At 35.5% G+C, this 15004-nt stretch overlaps 1 protein-coding gene across 2 annotated transcripts in view; it reads left to right on the plus strand.

The window, feature by feature from the left end:
• Positions 1 to 15004, plus strand: part of UNC13C (unc-13 homolog C) — a 122419-nt gene that overhangs the window by 55818 nt on the left and 51597 nt on the right. For both annotated transcript variants that reach the window (XM_052671584.1, XM_052671585.1), the window contains exons 12-15: positions 4508 to 4658; positions 7202 to 7270; positions 8581 to 8670; positions 9979 to 10107. In XM_052671584.1, the coding sequence (XP_052527544.1) occupies positions 4508 to 4658; positions 7202 to 7270; positions 8581 to 8670; positions 9979 to 10107 (439 nt within the window). The remainder of the gene's footprint in view (positions 1 to 4507; positions 4659 to 7201; positions 7271 to 8580; positions 8671 to 9978; positions 10108 to 15004) is intronic.

A 15004-nucleotide genomic window follows, 5' to 3' on the forward strand; every position in this document is an offset into this window, starting at 1 on the left:
AAATCAATCCAAAATATATCACAAATTCAAACAAATCACAATTATGTTGATGTTCTCCTTTGGACACTGTACCCCAGTAATACCTTAGGATGAATTGAAGTATGATTGAATCCTGATGTTAGAGACAGACAATCCACATTTTTACCAGAAAAAATGCAGACAGTTCTTTCCTGAAGGATACCCAATTAGAAAGGCTTATTCTCATTTCAAGATATAGCTATCAAGATATATAACTATTCCCTTTCTAAACAAGGAAATCCAAATGTGGAATTCATGTGAAAGAAAAAAAAAATCATTAACCCAAACCAAAAAATAAGGTAAAACAAAAAGGCTATTTGAGTTGCTACAACTGAAGCTCTTTGAAAAAAAATCGACTTTATAGGTTCTATAATTCACCTTTTATTTTTAAAATTAGTTTATTTTTTTTCAGTTGGATAAAGAGATGAAAAATGATTGGGTTGGAAGAGGAAGAAAATTTATTTATTCTTCTAGCAGCCAAATAAGTATAGTTAGCTATACTAATGTTATGCATATACATGAATTCAGAAGAAAATGAAAATAGGTACAATAGAAAACATGAAAAAAGCAACATATCAGTGATCCAAATGGCCTCTGTTTTGATGACTCCAGTGATGGGTGTAATTTATGTTGTGATTATGATGTCTTGAAGGAGTCATACTGGAAGTTTTTTTACCTACTCATATTAAGTAACGTCCCCATCAGCAACGAAGAATTTATTTTCTATCGTTCCTCTTCCAGTGTAATTTATTTCTCTTCGGAAGACAAGAAACAGGGCACATACTGAAATGGTTTTGACTAGATAATGAAAGTATACATGGCATCACCATCCTAGATCTACTCTGTAGTAGAGTCAAGTGCAGTGAAAGCTCGATTTTATCTTGCTGGCAAGTCACTACAGGAAGCTTCAGTGCTTCTGAATCAGCAACATTTTTCTTATTCTGGAAAGTTGATAGGCATTAACTATGCCATCTTGTTTTCCAAAAGGCACACAAAACATCAGTTGAAGTAATTTTCATTGATAGCTTTTGCTTACAGGCAGTGTGTGTTAATGAGCCTTCTTTCTTTGCCTGTTCACACTACCAGAAGTACTGGAAGACTCCCAGGCAGTGAGGGATCATCAGGAATCAGCGTAGTAAGAAAGTTGCAAGATACAGCTGGCAGACCTGAATTAAAATATATGACTGTGGGTTAAACAATGCAATATAAACTCTAAAATATGTGATGCTTGGTAATGTTTGCTGTGATATATGTGCCCATTGGAGTTATTACTCATGCTACTGGTTGCTGTTTTCAGAGATCGACAAAGACAAGCAAGGAATTTCCTTGATATATTTTTTTATTTATTTCAGCAAGCAGAAACAAGCTTTCAGATTTCTTACCTGGTTTACCATCACTCTCAGAGTTATGGCCATTCTTAAGTGTGATAAATGTAATAGGCTCTGTGAACTTTACAGATTTTATTTAATGACACAAATAAAAAATTCATGTAACCTTGACAGTGATGTTGTCATCAACATCACTAATCAAATTACTGGTGGAATGGAGTAGTGATCTAAATAATGACGTTTATAAACAAAATTATATTTATGGGTTTAATTTTTCCTTACAACAAATAAATATAATTTGATTCTATTTTCAAGATAGGAGCTCAAACCAGGTGTTGGATAGTTCAGTGTGTGTATTCATTAGAAGAACCTGCAGAAGTGACCTCACTAAACTCAAAATGTTGACACAAACAATTTTTCCACAGTCTGTCTTGTCTCCTGTGGACAGTTATCTTAATGGATTTTCCTACAGCAACTGCTGGTGATTCCCTTGAGCAGAGCATATGCTAGAAGTATGATTCCTAAGGGTGAATAATTACTGCTTTCATATCTCCAGCTTAAGGGTTTTCATGTACTGTGGATCTTTAGGTCTATTACAAAATTTTTTGAAATTGTAAGTCAGTTTTAAAATCATATGTTAATTATTTTGGTGTCAATTAAAAAAAAAAGAAGAAAAAGATCATCAAAGGACTGTAGCAATTGGAAAGGACCTCTGGAGATCATCTAGTCCAATCTGCCAAAGCAGGTTCCCTACAGTGGGTTCCACAGGAAAACATCCAGGCAAGTTCTGAGTGTCTCCAGAGAAGTAGACTCCACAATCTCCATAGATAGCCTGTTCCAGTGCTCTGTCACCTTTGCAGTAAAGAAGTTTTTCCTTTTGTTCATGTGGAACTATTTATGTTCCAGTTTGTGCCAATTTCCCTTATCAGCATTGCTGAAATGAGCCTGGCCCCATCCACTTCATTCCAGTCAACTGCGTATTTATGAGCACCGGTAAGATCCCTTCTCATCCTTCCCCAGGCTGAACAGCCCCAGGTCTCTCAGCCTTTCCTCATAAGGGAGATGCTTCCGAGCCCCTCATAATCTCTGTTGCAATTTACTGCACTCTCTAGGAATTTCCTATCTTTCTTGAACTGAGGAGCCCAGAACTGAATGCAGTACTCCAGATGTGGCCTCACCAAGGCAGAGTGGAGGTGGGGGATCACCTCCCTTGACCTGCTGGCCATGATTTTTTTATGCTCCCCAGGATACTATTGGCCACAAAGGCACACTGCTGGCTCATGGCCAACCTTTTGTCCTCAGGACACCCAGGTCCTTCTCAGCAGAGCTCCTTTCCAGAAGGTCAGCCCCTAAACTGTACTAATGCATGCAGTTATTCTTCCTTCAGTACAGGACTCTGCGCTTGCTCTTGTTGAACTCCATAAAATTCCTTTCCTACCTATTCAGGTCCCTCGGAATGGCAGCACAGCCTTATGCATCAGCCACTCCTCCCAGTTTTGTATCATCAGCAAACTTGCTAGGGGTGAAGCATGTGTCTCTATGTATATTTCTCAAAATTCATGTCATGAATAGATCTGGTGACATTTCTTTTACCTTTAATTTTACCTGCAACTGGGGAATATCACCTAGTATCACTATTTTATACAAAGGAAATTGTTTTTCCAATTGTTTATAGTAAACGTGATCTGCTGAAAGATTTTCTTAATTAGATAGCTGGGTTACATTTTTGTAAGATTCATACTGCAGTATTTAAAAGCACTTCTGAAAAGCACTGGCAATTAATGAAATGGTTGGTATTATTCCAGTCAGCTGGGAAAGTTGACTTCTATTATCTGACCATGTGATTGATTTGTTGTGGAGATGAGCAGTTTCCTGGAATTTCATAAAATTTGGGTAATAGCAGCTAAAGATATATCTTAAAGGAATGCTGAGAAATGTTTGCAAAACACTTTGAATGTGACCAGGACGATATGAAATTTAGACATCAATACAGATCACCATATTGATATAATTCTGAGCCTGTGATCTATAAGCTGAACATGAAAATGTTCCAGTGAGTCTAATGCTAGAGAAAGCCCAGGGAGTTGGTCTCCTGTCTTGGCCTCAAAATATTTCAGATACAAAAGAACCTCTCAAACACACACTGAAGCCGTAGATTCTCTTACATATGAAGCCTGCCTCTTCTACCTCCCAGCTGGAGCTCTTTCCTTCCAGACTCTTTGCCCAGTCAGATAAACTAGAAAATCCAGCAATTATTCACCTTCTTAGTCTAGCTTTGGTAGGGATTAAGGCCTTGATTCATCACACTATCCCTTTCTGCTGTAATCTTATTTCCTTAACCATTCCAAGATTTTGGACAAAAATGAATATGAATACTTGGATTTTCTTTAGATGTTTGTATATACGTAATTAATAACTCATTCATTTTTCTTGAAAGTTGATTTAAATTATAAGAGGATTTATCGTGAGATGCAAAAATGTTTGAAAATTACAATTTTCCAGCCAGTTGCATTTCAATTACAGAATAAATTGCTTTCATCTTTACAGTAAATTACCTCATGGATCACACATGCTCTTAAGTACTCATTGGTTATTACATCCAGAATGAGTTCAAGACTTGTCCTATATTGAGCACAGTGATCATCTAGCTGCAGTGATGGATGGATGCGTTTAGCATCACTTTTATCTTGCCAGTAGTTGATTATACCTAGAATGCCTTTGTATGTCTTCAGATATAACAAGTTCTGTTAGAGGTCCCATTGACAAAGAATATTGTGGAGAACAGGTTGATCAGTGATTTTATAGAGCCCATTTATGATATCTAGGTACTGAATGGAAGATAGCAGCTATCAGGTTTATTAATGAAGGTTGATTCATGAGCCTGGACATCCGCAGAGTTTTGGAATTTTCTTTTTTTTAATGGCTATGTGACCTAGCACAGATTTCTGAAGTAAAATTTGCAATTTAGATGTCTCATTTGTGAAGTAAATGGAAGTGTTGGAGAGGGCTTAGTTTAGAGCAATGTGAGGTACTGGCAGCCCAGAGCATATTTTTAAGCTCATTTCTGAATCTGTAATGAAAGCAACTGAAAAGAAATTATAATGACAGAAAGTGCAGACTCCTTGCCACCTCTAATAACTGTCAGTTTGTCTGAATTATAGGCACTTCTCCTGCCTGTCTTCTAAATATATGTGCCCTGGTGTTCCAGCAGTTATGAGTACATTGTTGGCCAATATAAATGCTTTCTATGCTCATACTACAGCAACAACAAATGTATCTGCCTCAGACAGGTTTGCAGCTACTAACTTTGGGGTAAGTAGACTTCTTTTTTAATAGAATAGTAACCCTTACTTTCCAATATATGATAAAATAACAATTTCTGAATTCTAATTTTAAAAAAGTTGATCATTTAAAAGAATGAGTTGCTGTATGCTTTCAAAGATTTTACCAAGTCTTTACAATCAATCACTATTAAATCTGTGGAAGGTAGGGTATAAATCATCTACTGTATATGTATAGAACTAAAATGTTTATCTATCAGTTTTACTTTTTTATTGCAGTGGCTCCTACAGACTATAAAAACTGCATAAGCCAAGTACAGTTTGCAGTTGCTTGCTGGGTGTGTCATTAGCAAATTCATTAACCTAAAAGATCCAGGCATAAATAATTGTAGATAATAACTTATATATATAGATTGATATAGATATACATATCCATTGTTACAGACATATATTTTATGAAATAGTGCTGAATTGACCAAGCCCTGGCTTTAGGCATCAGAATTTTAGGCAGAATTTCAGACTCTAACGTGGTAGCACTTTGTTGTCATTGTTAACTCTCTTTGTGTGGACTTATATCTCACACTGGAAATATAAATGATTTTAAAAAAAAAAAATCACAGTATATTCTAATCTACTTCCCTCCCTTCACCATGGGTGTGAGAGCAGGAAGGGGGAGGATTAATTCAAGGACGATGCTTACATATCTGCTGTTAAACGTGATATGGTCAGTGGTTGTGTATGAACACAATTTGATACTGAAAAATGAATTCCTGCTCACCTTCTTCTTTTACTTGTATAGCTAATATCCAAGACATTCACAAATTACCATTATATATGAAAATTTTCTTAAATACTGTTTATGAATGTTTATGAACATAAAATCAAATACTAAGCAGTTAAAAATAACTGAGTACGAATTATAGTGATATGAAGTAGTGTCAGAGGTAGTGAAGCTCTTTTATATTTTAAGGTTCGCTATGAAATATGAGTATTAAGTTTCCTTTATATGTATTATGAAAATCAGAATATTTATGATTTAATTACTGGAATATTGCTCTGTACTTATTCTAGTTTGTATAAACTAATTGATGGCATACTGTGGAATGAATCTACATCCTTTTGAAACAAGACAACTCTCTCCATGCTTGAGCCCTATTGGACTTTTAACTTTTATCCAGCTTTTGAAATGTAGACTGTTTCATTGCGTTTTCCATTCTTTGCTTCCATTTTGCTAATGATCTGAATTACTTTTTTTCATCCTCAGATTGGAGAGAGATTAAATCCTCTCTCTGATGTTAATGCCAGTGTTTACCTTTGACACAATTTCCATTGCAATTCATGGTTCAGCAGATGGATAGAAAGACAGAGTAGTAAGCATCACTAACAGAGATTTTTGAGATCTTTCTTTAAAAAATTGGCTTATAAGCAAAAAGTTATTTTACTGTCTTGTTCAAAAGGCGTTTGTTAGTGGATAGCTGCACATCATTCATCAAGAACATCTCATTTCAAGACCCTAGGCTACAGCTGGGAAGGATTTGGCTGACGGAATACTTTAGTGCAGATTTATAACACGACAGAAAAAAATCCTTTTGATTGATCCCTTAAGGGAACCATGCCACATTGGTGGCTTTAGGTGTAGGTTAGTGTTCCACTGAGGGATATTGGGGATAGTGCACAAAGGGCTCTGTTTTATTATTAGTTCATATCCTATTTCACAGGTAGCATTATGAGAGCTATTGGATTTCGCTACTTCCAACATTCTGCTGCTTTTGTATATGTTGGTAAGAATTTATGCACTGCATTGATGTATGTTCTAATATGAAGAACAGCAATTAAAACTCTCATTAATATTGCTTGGGAATGACACAGTTTAGCTGGTTATCTCATAGCAAAATGCTTTCACTACAACTCATCTATGACGATGACAAGGTCATCTTAATGTTTAAAATGTAACGGCATAGATTACTTGGTTTATTCTTTCAAAAGCCACTGTTTCTGAATTGTTTATTTTCAATCATACTTTTACTTCAAATTCTGTTGTAAATGAACATCATTTCTTACGTGGGAAGAGGAAGTCATTTCTTCAAGAGTATGAGTAATTGCAAGGCAAATACAAAAAGTTTAAGAAGCTCATCTGTTTCAGTAAGCCCTGATAACATAGCTGAAAACTTTGGATTTTTGTCACAGACAGCAGACGACATTTTTCAGTTGTTAGGTGGTTTGTCTGGGTTATTTAACAGTCAGAAATGTAAATAGTGTACAGGAAATCCATCATCTCTGTAATGCATTGCATGGCAGCACAGTGTTGAATGCGTACAAGGTAAAAGGCAATACAAAATAAAAGCAAAAGCACAGTAGTAAAAGATGCATTGCCTGCCTCAAAGCCCAGATATCTTGGACAGTACTCTTATATGAAAGAATGGAAAATAATCTATCTTTCAAATGAATTAAGAATATAAACAGATTAAATGATTTCTTAGAAATTTGAAAAGAAAAAAATTGAGTTGTAATTTTACCCTAGTTTACAAAAATGTGCTAGTTCTTATGCAAAGTATTCTCGTTTTCATTTTACAGAGGGAAAAGTTCATTAAACTTCTGGATCAATTGCATAATTCTCTGAGGATTGATTTATCTAAATATAGGGTAAGTTTATCATATTTTACCTAGATGACCCAAAATGTGTTTTCCTACAAACATCCTTGTGCACTTTATCTGCTTTAAAGAGGGTTTTAGAGATTAATTCTTCCTGTAGTATAGAAGCTGTAAAAGAGTGCTAATAGAAGACCCCAAATCCTTAAGATCAAAACCTGCAGTGTTTAAGCATTTTAACTATTTTTCCAATTTGATTTTTTTTTTCCCCCAAAAGCTACTAAAGAAAGTCAGGGGATGAGCAGACATTCAGGAAAGTATTCAATGACTTCAGTAAGTTAATTCACCATTTAATTCAACTGGGATTTACCTTTCACTGATGTACTGTAAATTGCAGTTATTGATGGATTTATTTTGAGAGGTGCTACAGCCACTGAGATTAGATCCTAGGAATGCTGAGAGTTGACTCTTCATTTTTCTAGATGATAGGAATCCTAATTTTACTTATGCCTTATAGAAGTTCTTTCCACTGAGTCATGCCCAAACCCATCCTTCTCTGGAAAGAGCCATGCATGAAAACCTGCCACTTATCATACCATTCTCTCTCTATCTCCATTTCACTGGATCATGATGTTTTTTAATAAACGGTAATTAATAAGGACTCCACCAGCTTTAGCTCTCCTTTCAAATTCTAGGAATGGCAGTACAAAGCTCAGGATTGTCTTTGTTCAATCTGACTTGCTTTTAAAATGGAAAGATGGAGAGAATAAGAACCCTAAGGCATGAGAGATCATAGAAGCTGCATATACTCTGTGTGTAAGACCTAACCCTTTGCAGTTAACTGAGTTATTTTAATGTTGAAGAATGTTATTCAGGTTATACTGGGGCATAAAGATGTTTGGCTGATGTTTCATTATCATGAATCCTTTTAAGTAACAATACTTACCATCAATCTTCCTGCAAACCTAAAGATCACAGCATAAATTTCATGAATGATTCCTTCAGTAAGCTTAGTGAATCTATGGTCACCAGCAAATTGTGTGCTGCAGAAAATGCGTGAATGATTTTCATTAGCAACACTTCCCCAGATTTCTTGTTGAATTTTTATTATTAATGTTTTGAAATCATCACAGTAATTTAAATAATTCATATTACAGACCCAGTAGTACTATCAGAAGTGCTCCTATTCATGTGAAAGGAGATATTTATTCCTAGCTTCCTCACAGGCAGAATTAAGGCAGCAGTGAACATTTCTAATCCTTCCAAGCATCACTTTTCTTTTTCCAGATAATTTTTTTTCTTAGTTTTTCAATTATCTTATCTTCAACTTCCATTTCACAATTCCTCTCTTCCTCACTCACCAGGATAACTTTCCTGCCAGCAATTCTGAAAGACTTCAAGATCTGAAATCAACTGTGGACCTTCTTACCAGCATCACTTTCTTTCGAATGAAGGTATTGTCCTTTATTTGCACTTCAATTATCTAGGAAGCTAGTATTATAATTCTCTTGATCATTTCTTAATCAATTCATCTCCTGCAGTTTTTCAATCTCTTGATTTCCCAAGATCACTGTTGTAAACATTAGCAGATCACACTAACAATGTGGTAAAAATAAACCCATTCTCTTTGAAAAATTTTCAGCTACCTTTTCCCTTCCTAATAATTACTTTACATGTTCTGAAGGAAACAAAACCAACAACAATTAAAAACAACATTTTAATTAAAGTCAAGACAAATAAAGGAAAATCAATTTCCTTAAGAACATGAATCATCCAGACTGTACTCCTAGTAATATCACGTGTGAAATAGAAAAGCATATCTGATAACTTATTTCTTTCATCAATCTAGAGATTCAGATCTAAGGGATAGAGTTTAGAATGAAGTGTCTCAAATTGATATTACTGGATGGGAATACTGAAACACTAAACGGAGTTTGTAACAACAGATTGTGATTTCACTGTGTTAGGCACAACATAAAGAGAATTAAAATGACTAATTAAATTGGAATTCAGATTAATGTTTGCTAAAGTGGAGTAAAAAGCTAGAGTTTTTGCTGTAAAAAATGAAAAGCAATTGGGCTGGTATTCAGAGAAAATCACATAATCAAAGGCCTAATGTTATCTTAAAGAGGAAAATTTTAAGGGAAAGAAGGAAAAATCAATCAAAAAGAGGAAAATCAAGGGAGCACATAAACAGGAAGGGGAATGGCTGTTTACAAGGGTGTATAGTGACAGGACAAGAGGAATGGTTTTAAACTGAGACGGGGAGGTTTAGGCTAGATATTAGGAGAAAATTTTTCACACAGAGGGTGGTGAGGCACTGGAACAGGTTGCCCAAGGAAGTTTGTGCATGCCTAGAGGCATTCAAGGCCAGGTTGGATGTGGCTCTGGGCAGCCTGGTTTGGTGGTTGGCAACCCTGCACATACCAGGGGGTTGGAACTAGGTGGTCATTGTGGTCCTTTTCAACCCAAGCCATTCTATGATGATATTATGATGTTTAACCTTGGGTATGGATGTTTCTTCCATTCTATGAATAATTTCATTCAAATAACATGTGGTGATATCACTTATTTGCTTAGCTGAAGTATGCTTTAATGCATCTTTAAATTTAGATCAGTGTGAAGTTAATGTGAGTTATTACATTATCGTTAAGTACTTCAACACTTGTGTTCTTGTATTTCAAAACCACATTCATTGCAAAATTTGGATTTTCTCTATTCCACCTGATTCTGAAATTGTCATTTATGAAATGTTTTCTTAGGTCCTTGAATTACAGAGCCCACCTCGAGCCAGTACTGTGGTGAAAGACTGTGTGAGAGCCTGCCTGGACTCAACATACAAATACATATTTGACAATTGCTATGATCTTTATTCCCAATTAATAGACCAGGTAAGGCTCCATGCTTCACTCAGTCATTCTGGTTAGCTTACAGTAAGTAAATACACAAAATCCCAGCATTGTCTGATATGAAAGCACTTGAGTTATTTTCATTTTATTTTCATGAAAAAGAGTGTAATATAATAAATAAATCCACAGACAAATGTGAACTCTTAAATGGTTCGCAAGATGAGTTTCAAAATGAAAATGTCAGCCTATAAATTAGACTTCCCATTGGACACAGCTATAAAATCGTCCAATGACTTTAGGGAAGATGAAATGTAATTCCTTACTGTTCATTTATGATTCGTAATTGGAAAATAATTTTTAAAAATTCAATATTGCACTTCAGTGGTTGTAGGAAAGAGGTATTATAGTCTGTGGAAAATAATATACTGCTTTTCCAGGTTAGTATTTTATCACCTGTGATGCATACTTTGATTCAGGCTTTAGAAGCAGAGGATAATCATGTAACATTTCTAAATAATAGCCTATCAGGGTGAGCTTTCCATGCAAAGTAATTACAGCATTTGTCATGTTCAAATGCCATGCAAAAGCCTCAAAAATGCTTTTTTTTTTTCTATAACACTGACAGAATTTATTCTATAAATAATGCTAAAATAAGGAAATTTGCAGAATTAAGCTACTGTCTAAAAGGAGCATCACTGCTTTATCACATTACCTCCTGTTCACTAGCTTTGCCTTCTGGGTGATACACTGGAAAAATGGTATTTTGGTGACTACTGTCTTGGAAATGATGAGTTATGTTGTTAGGCAAATACACATTTGCTGTGTAGTGTATCATAAATAAAAACATTTATACTACATGATATGAGACATGAAATTTAATTTGAAAGCACATCTCAACTGAATTAAAAAGCTGAATACCTGCATTCTAGAAGAGGAAATACAGGCCATTCATTCTACTTTATCAAATGAAAATGTTTTTTCTAATGTTGGATTCCTAACACATGAGAAGCTTATCTCTAGTTTTCAAACTTTTAGTGTAAGAAACTCCAACCAACTCCTGTAGGCAGAACTCTTCTAGGAAATCAATTGCATTTATTCAGCTGTAGCAATGACTGTCCAATAAATAAAAATTCAGTAACTTTAAGGCTTTGTGATTCTGCAGAAACATCAAATCACACTAAATAAGAAATCTCTGAAAGGTGATTTGTCGTAGGCTCGTATTGATTTTTGCTGATGGGTAACAGGAAACTGTTAAATTATTTGAATTTCTAAGTGCCTGAAATTTATCTTGCTGCAGCTACCTTGATACTACTGAAAACAGATGCATATTGTAGGTATTAAACAATGTAAAGTACAAACTATATGTATTGCTTTTATAACAGTACAAATGATTACACAGGTGATTTGTCTTTTTCCCCTATTTTTCATACAGCTTTCTTTTCGTATTGTGGTTAATGAATTATTGCAGAAGGAAGTTTTCTACAGAATTCCTTGGGGGCTGTTTATCTGTTTGTTTGTACAGAGATGAATTACATTTATTCAATTTTCTGGAGAAGAAAAGTTAAATAAACATAGGAGGAGAAAGGGATTGTATAAAGAAAGTCTGTAGGGAGGGGGGGGGGCAATGATAGTCAGGCACTCCTGAAACTAACCTGACTTAGCAAGTTTTCATTAGCTTTATCTTTGAGAAGAAGGGATGTGTAAGGCTTCCCACTTTCCTGCATGCATTTTTGTTGCTTTTATACTTCTGCATTTCATTTCTTCTCCATGAGACACCATTTTTTCTTGTTCTTATGTTACACTTTCATCATGCAGAATTGTTTTAAATTGTCTGTTTTCTTCTAAAGGATGTTTGTTCTTTTTTCCTATGATAACCTTGAAAAAGAGCATGTTTAGTCAAAGAGCACTAACCTGCTAATTATGAGCACAGGGTGGTGATTTTTAATTTTACCCATTTTACTCACATGGCTGCAGGTAGCTCAACACCCATTTTGCAGGCAACTTTTACCCCCAAATAATCAAGAAGCACACTCTGAAGGGTTCATGTATACATTTACTCTCCAACAGAACGTACTGCAAGCTGAAGACCATTGTGAATCAGTGGGAGCAGCAACTTCAAGCATCACATCTATTTGCCTTAGCAACAGCTCTGGTGTTGTTTTGTTTGGTGTTTTTTTTTGCTAACATTTACTTTGCAGCAATTTGAATTTGTTTGTTAAACATAGTATGGGCAATTGCTAGCCTGTCTGCAGAGCTTATCAGCAAAAAACTTGAGTTAACAGGCAAATGTGGAATACGATATAATCTTCTGCACAGCACTGCGAAACCTACAGTAGCAGATAGTCTAAAATGCAAGGATGTTATAGACTGCTTTGGTGGAGAATGTAAAGCAGGTTTAAATTGATGTCTCTCTCCAGATTAGCTTTTTAGAACAGAAGGATGAGTGAGGCCTTGTTACATTATTCATGTCTTACATAAATATTTTGACATCCTGTACTTACTGATAGAATGGTATGAAGTCCTTGAAATAATAATAATAGTCTGCAAATATTCATTCAGCTGCAAAAACAAATTAACTGCAGCTTCCTCATAGTGACATACCTCGTCTGCTCCCTTTCAGCAAGTATCCAGCAGGTGAGTTTGTATGTCAAAAATTTTTGAAGGCAAGTGTCAAACTATAAACTGATAATAACCTAGCAAATGTGGGAATTTTAGTGAAAATTAGAAGTACAATATAAATTGAATAAATAGACTATATACAAAATAACTCATTAGAAATGAAACAATCACATGCAATCTTAACTGAGAGGAAAAGTTTCTGTTTCCTGGCAGGTGGTAGGTAACTGAGGAAATTTAATTAATTAGCTTTAGTAAAGAAATTAATAAGATGATTCAGATTAGAGCCTAAATTCTGCATCAGCTCTAGAGTAGTACTCACTGTCCTCTTACTGTTTGCCATCAATACATCTGCACACAGAACAGCTGCTAAATACAGTTTGTTGGAATCCAGAGCTTTGAAGGATTTCTGGTGAATCAAGGCATATTGCAGACAGATTTGTGGCATTGCAAATATCATCATGAAGCAGGAAACAATAATGTAATTAATATTTTATTAGCATTATTTCAAAAACCTTTATTCCAGTTACCGTAGATTTCATCATTGAGCCTTTTTCTTTAGCCATTCTCTCATCTCTGCTTGCTTTCCTGTTCAATGGAGGCCTCCTCCAAAAGGAAACTGAGTTCATGGTAGCATGGTGGGGTGCAAAGGAGGTTCACGTTTTAGCTGCACAGCTGAGGTTTGAGCTGTAAGGAGTGAGAGCTGAAACCAATGAACCCCAAAGCAACAAGACATGGTTTGTATATAGGCCACCACCTGCTCTCACTCAGGGGAAAGACTGGCAGCTGCTGTCTTGCTGAAGCCCACTGCAGGCTTGGAGATTTACCATGCTTCACTTCTTGCCTGAATCATCCTGTAGACAGCATTACCGTTACTTAAACAGTAGTATTTCCATCTGCACAGAAGTGGTAGGTTCCTGCACGTTATACTACTATGTGTGCAACCCATGTTAATCACCTCCTACATTTGCCCTTCTCTACAACCTGAAATTCTCAAAGACACTTCCACAGTATTACTAGAAAATATGCTGTCTGAACATGTGTAATTCTCTGATTGTAGAATGAAAATGAAATAAATGTTGTCAAAGAGGATGTTTAGGGTGGAGATTGGAGAGTTTCCACGGCAAGAGGAATGAGCAGAAAATCACTGAATATGCTCAGCAATCTTTGCTTCCTCTTTTTATTACCTTCATATCAGACAGCCAGCCACAGTTGGAAAGCAAATGTCTTGCAGCAAAATATCACTCTCCGGGAATAACAATATTTCCTGGAGTGAAGCATGGCAAATGCTAACAGTATGCAAAAATGTCACCCTACCTTTTCATAGCAAGATTAAAAAAAACAGCTGATTAAGAATAAAATAAATAAACAACAACAAACGAATACAAGAGAAAGTAGAACATGACACTGACAATCTTACAAATATTTATTACAGTTTTCATTATTTGAGACAAAGCATTTCAATGAGGAACTGTCTAATTCCTTATGCAGCAGGTGTAGTATCTTCTGTTGACACTGATCTCAGGGAAGAGCTAGATGTCTTATGCTGAAAAAAATAATGCTGTCAAAAGCCAGTTTAGGAAGAATATTGCTAACTTTCTGCCTCAGTTTACAAATATGTGGCTGTTTCTATTTTAAGGAAACAAGTAAAAATTTCCAGAATTTTTTTATGTTCTCAATAAATGAAGTTCCTTCAGGAATCCTCTTGCAGTTTTGTCCTGAGAGAACGTATGCAATGTAAGTGTGAAAGTATGAAACAGAAAATAAAGTTATGCAGTAGCAAAAACTGTTTTCCTCTCTGAATGCTACTTTTCAGGCACACCATTTCAGTGTAATAAGGCTGTGAGGGATTCATCCTATTTACACACGATTTAGACAGTATGTAAATACTACACGGGTACTGTTACATTGTAAAGGTACTAAGTTTTCTTCTAATTTCCTTTTCCCTGAAACTGATCAAAATTTTAACCCAAACCTCTTAGTAAGCTTGATACAATGTGAGTGATTTTATTTTGCATTAATCCTATGATGCTTTTTTAGATTTTCTTTTCCAGTAGGTGTCGGATCACTGCTCAAGTCAGTGTCAGCCTTGGCTCTGGCTGCTGTTAGGACTTTCTCCCATTTCATATCTTCCAAATAAGTTGTCATGCTTCTAATTAGTGTTAATATACTGTTGTGGAAATTTATTCTGCTAATTGATTCATGACAGCATTACTGCCCGGTGTGAGAGCAATCCTTGATTTCAGCTTGTTCAGTGAATTATGCATCCACCAAAAATGAAAAAGAAACTTCAGAAAATGACTTTTGAAAAGTAATGAATCAT

The sequence above is a fragment of the Tympanuchus pallidicinctus genome, unplaced genomic scaffold (genome assembly GCF_026119805.1).
Source record: "Tympanuchus pallidicinctus isolate F22 unplaced genomic scaffold, pur_lepc_1.0 scaffold12, whole genome shotgun sequence".
Lineage (NCBI taxonomy): Eukaryota > Metazoa > Chordata > Aves > Galliformes > Phasianidae > Tympanuchus > Tympanuchus pallidicinctus.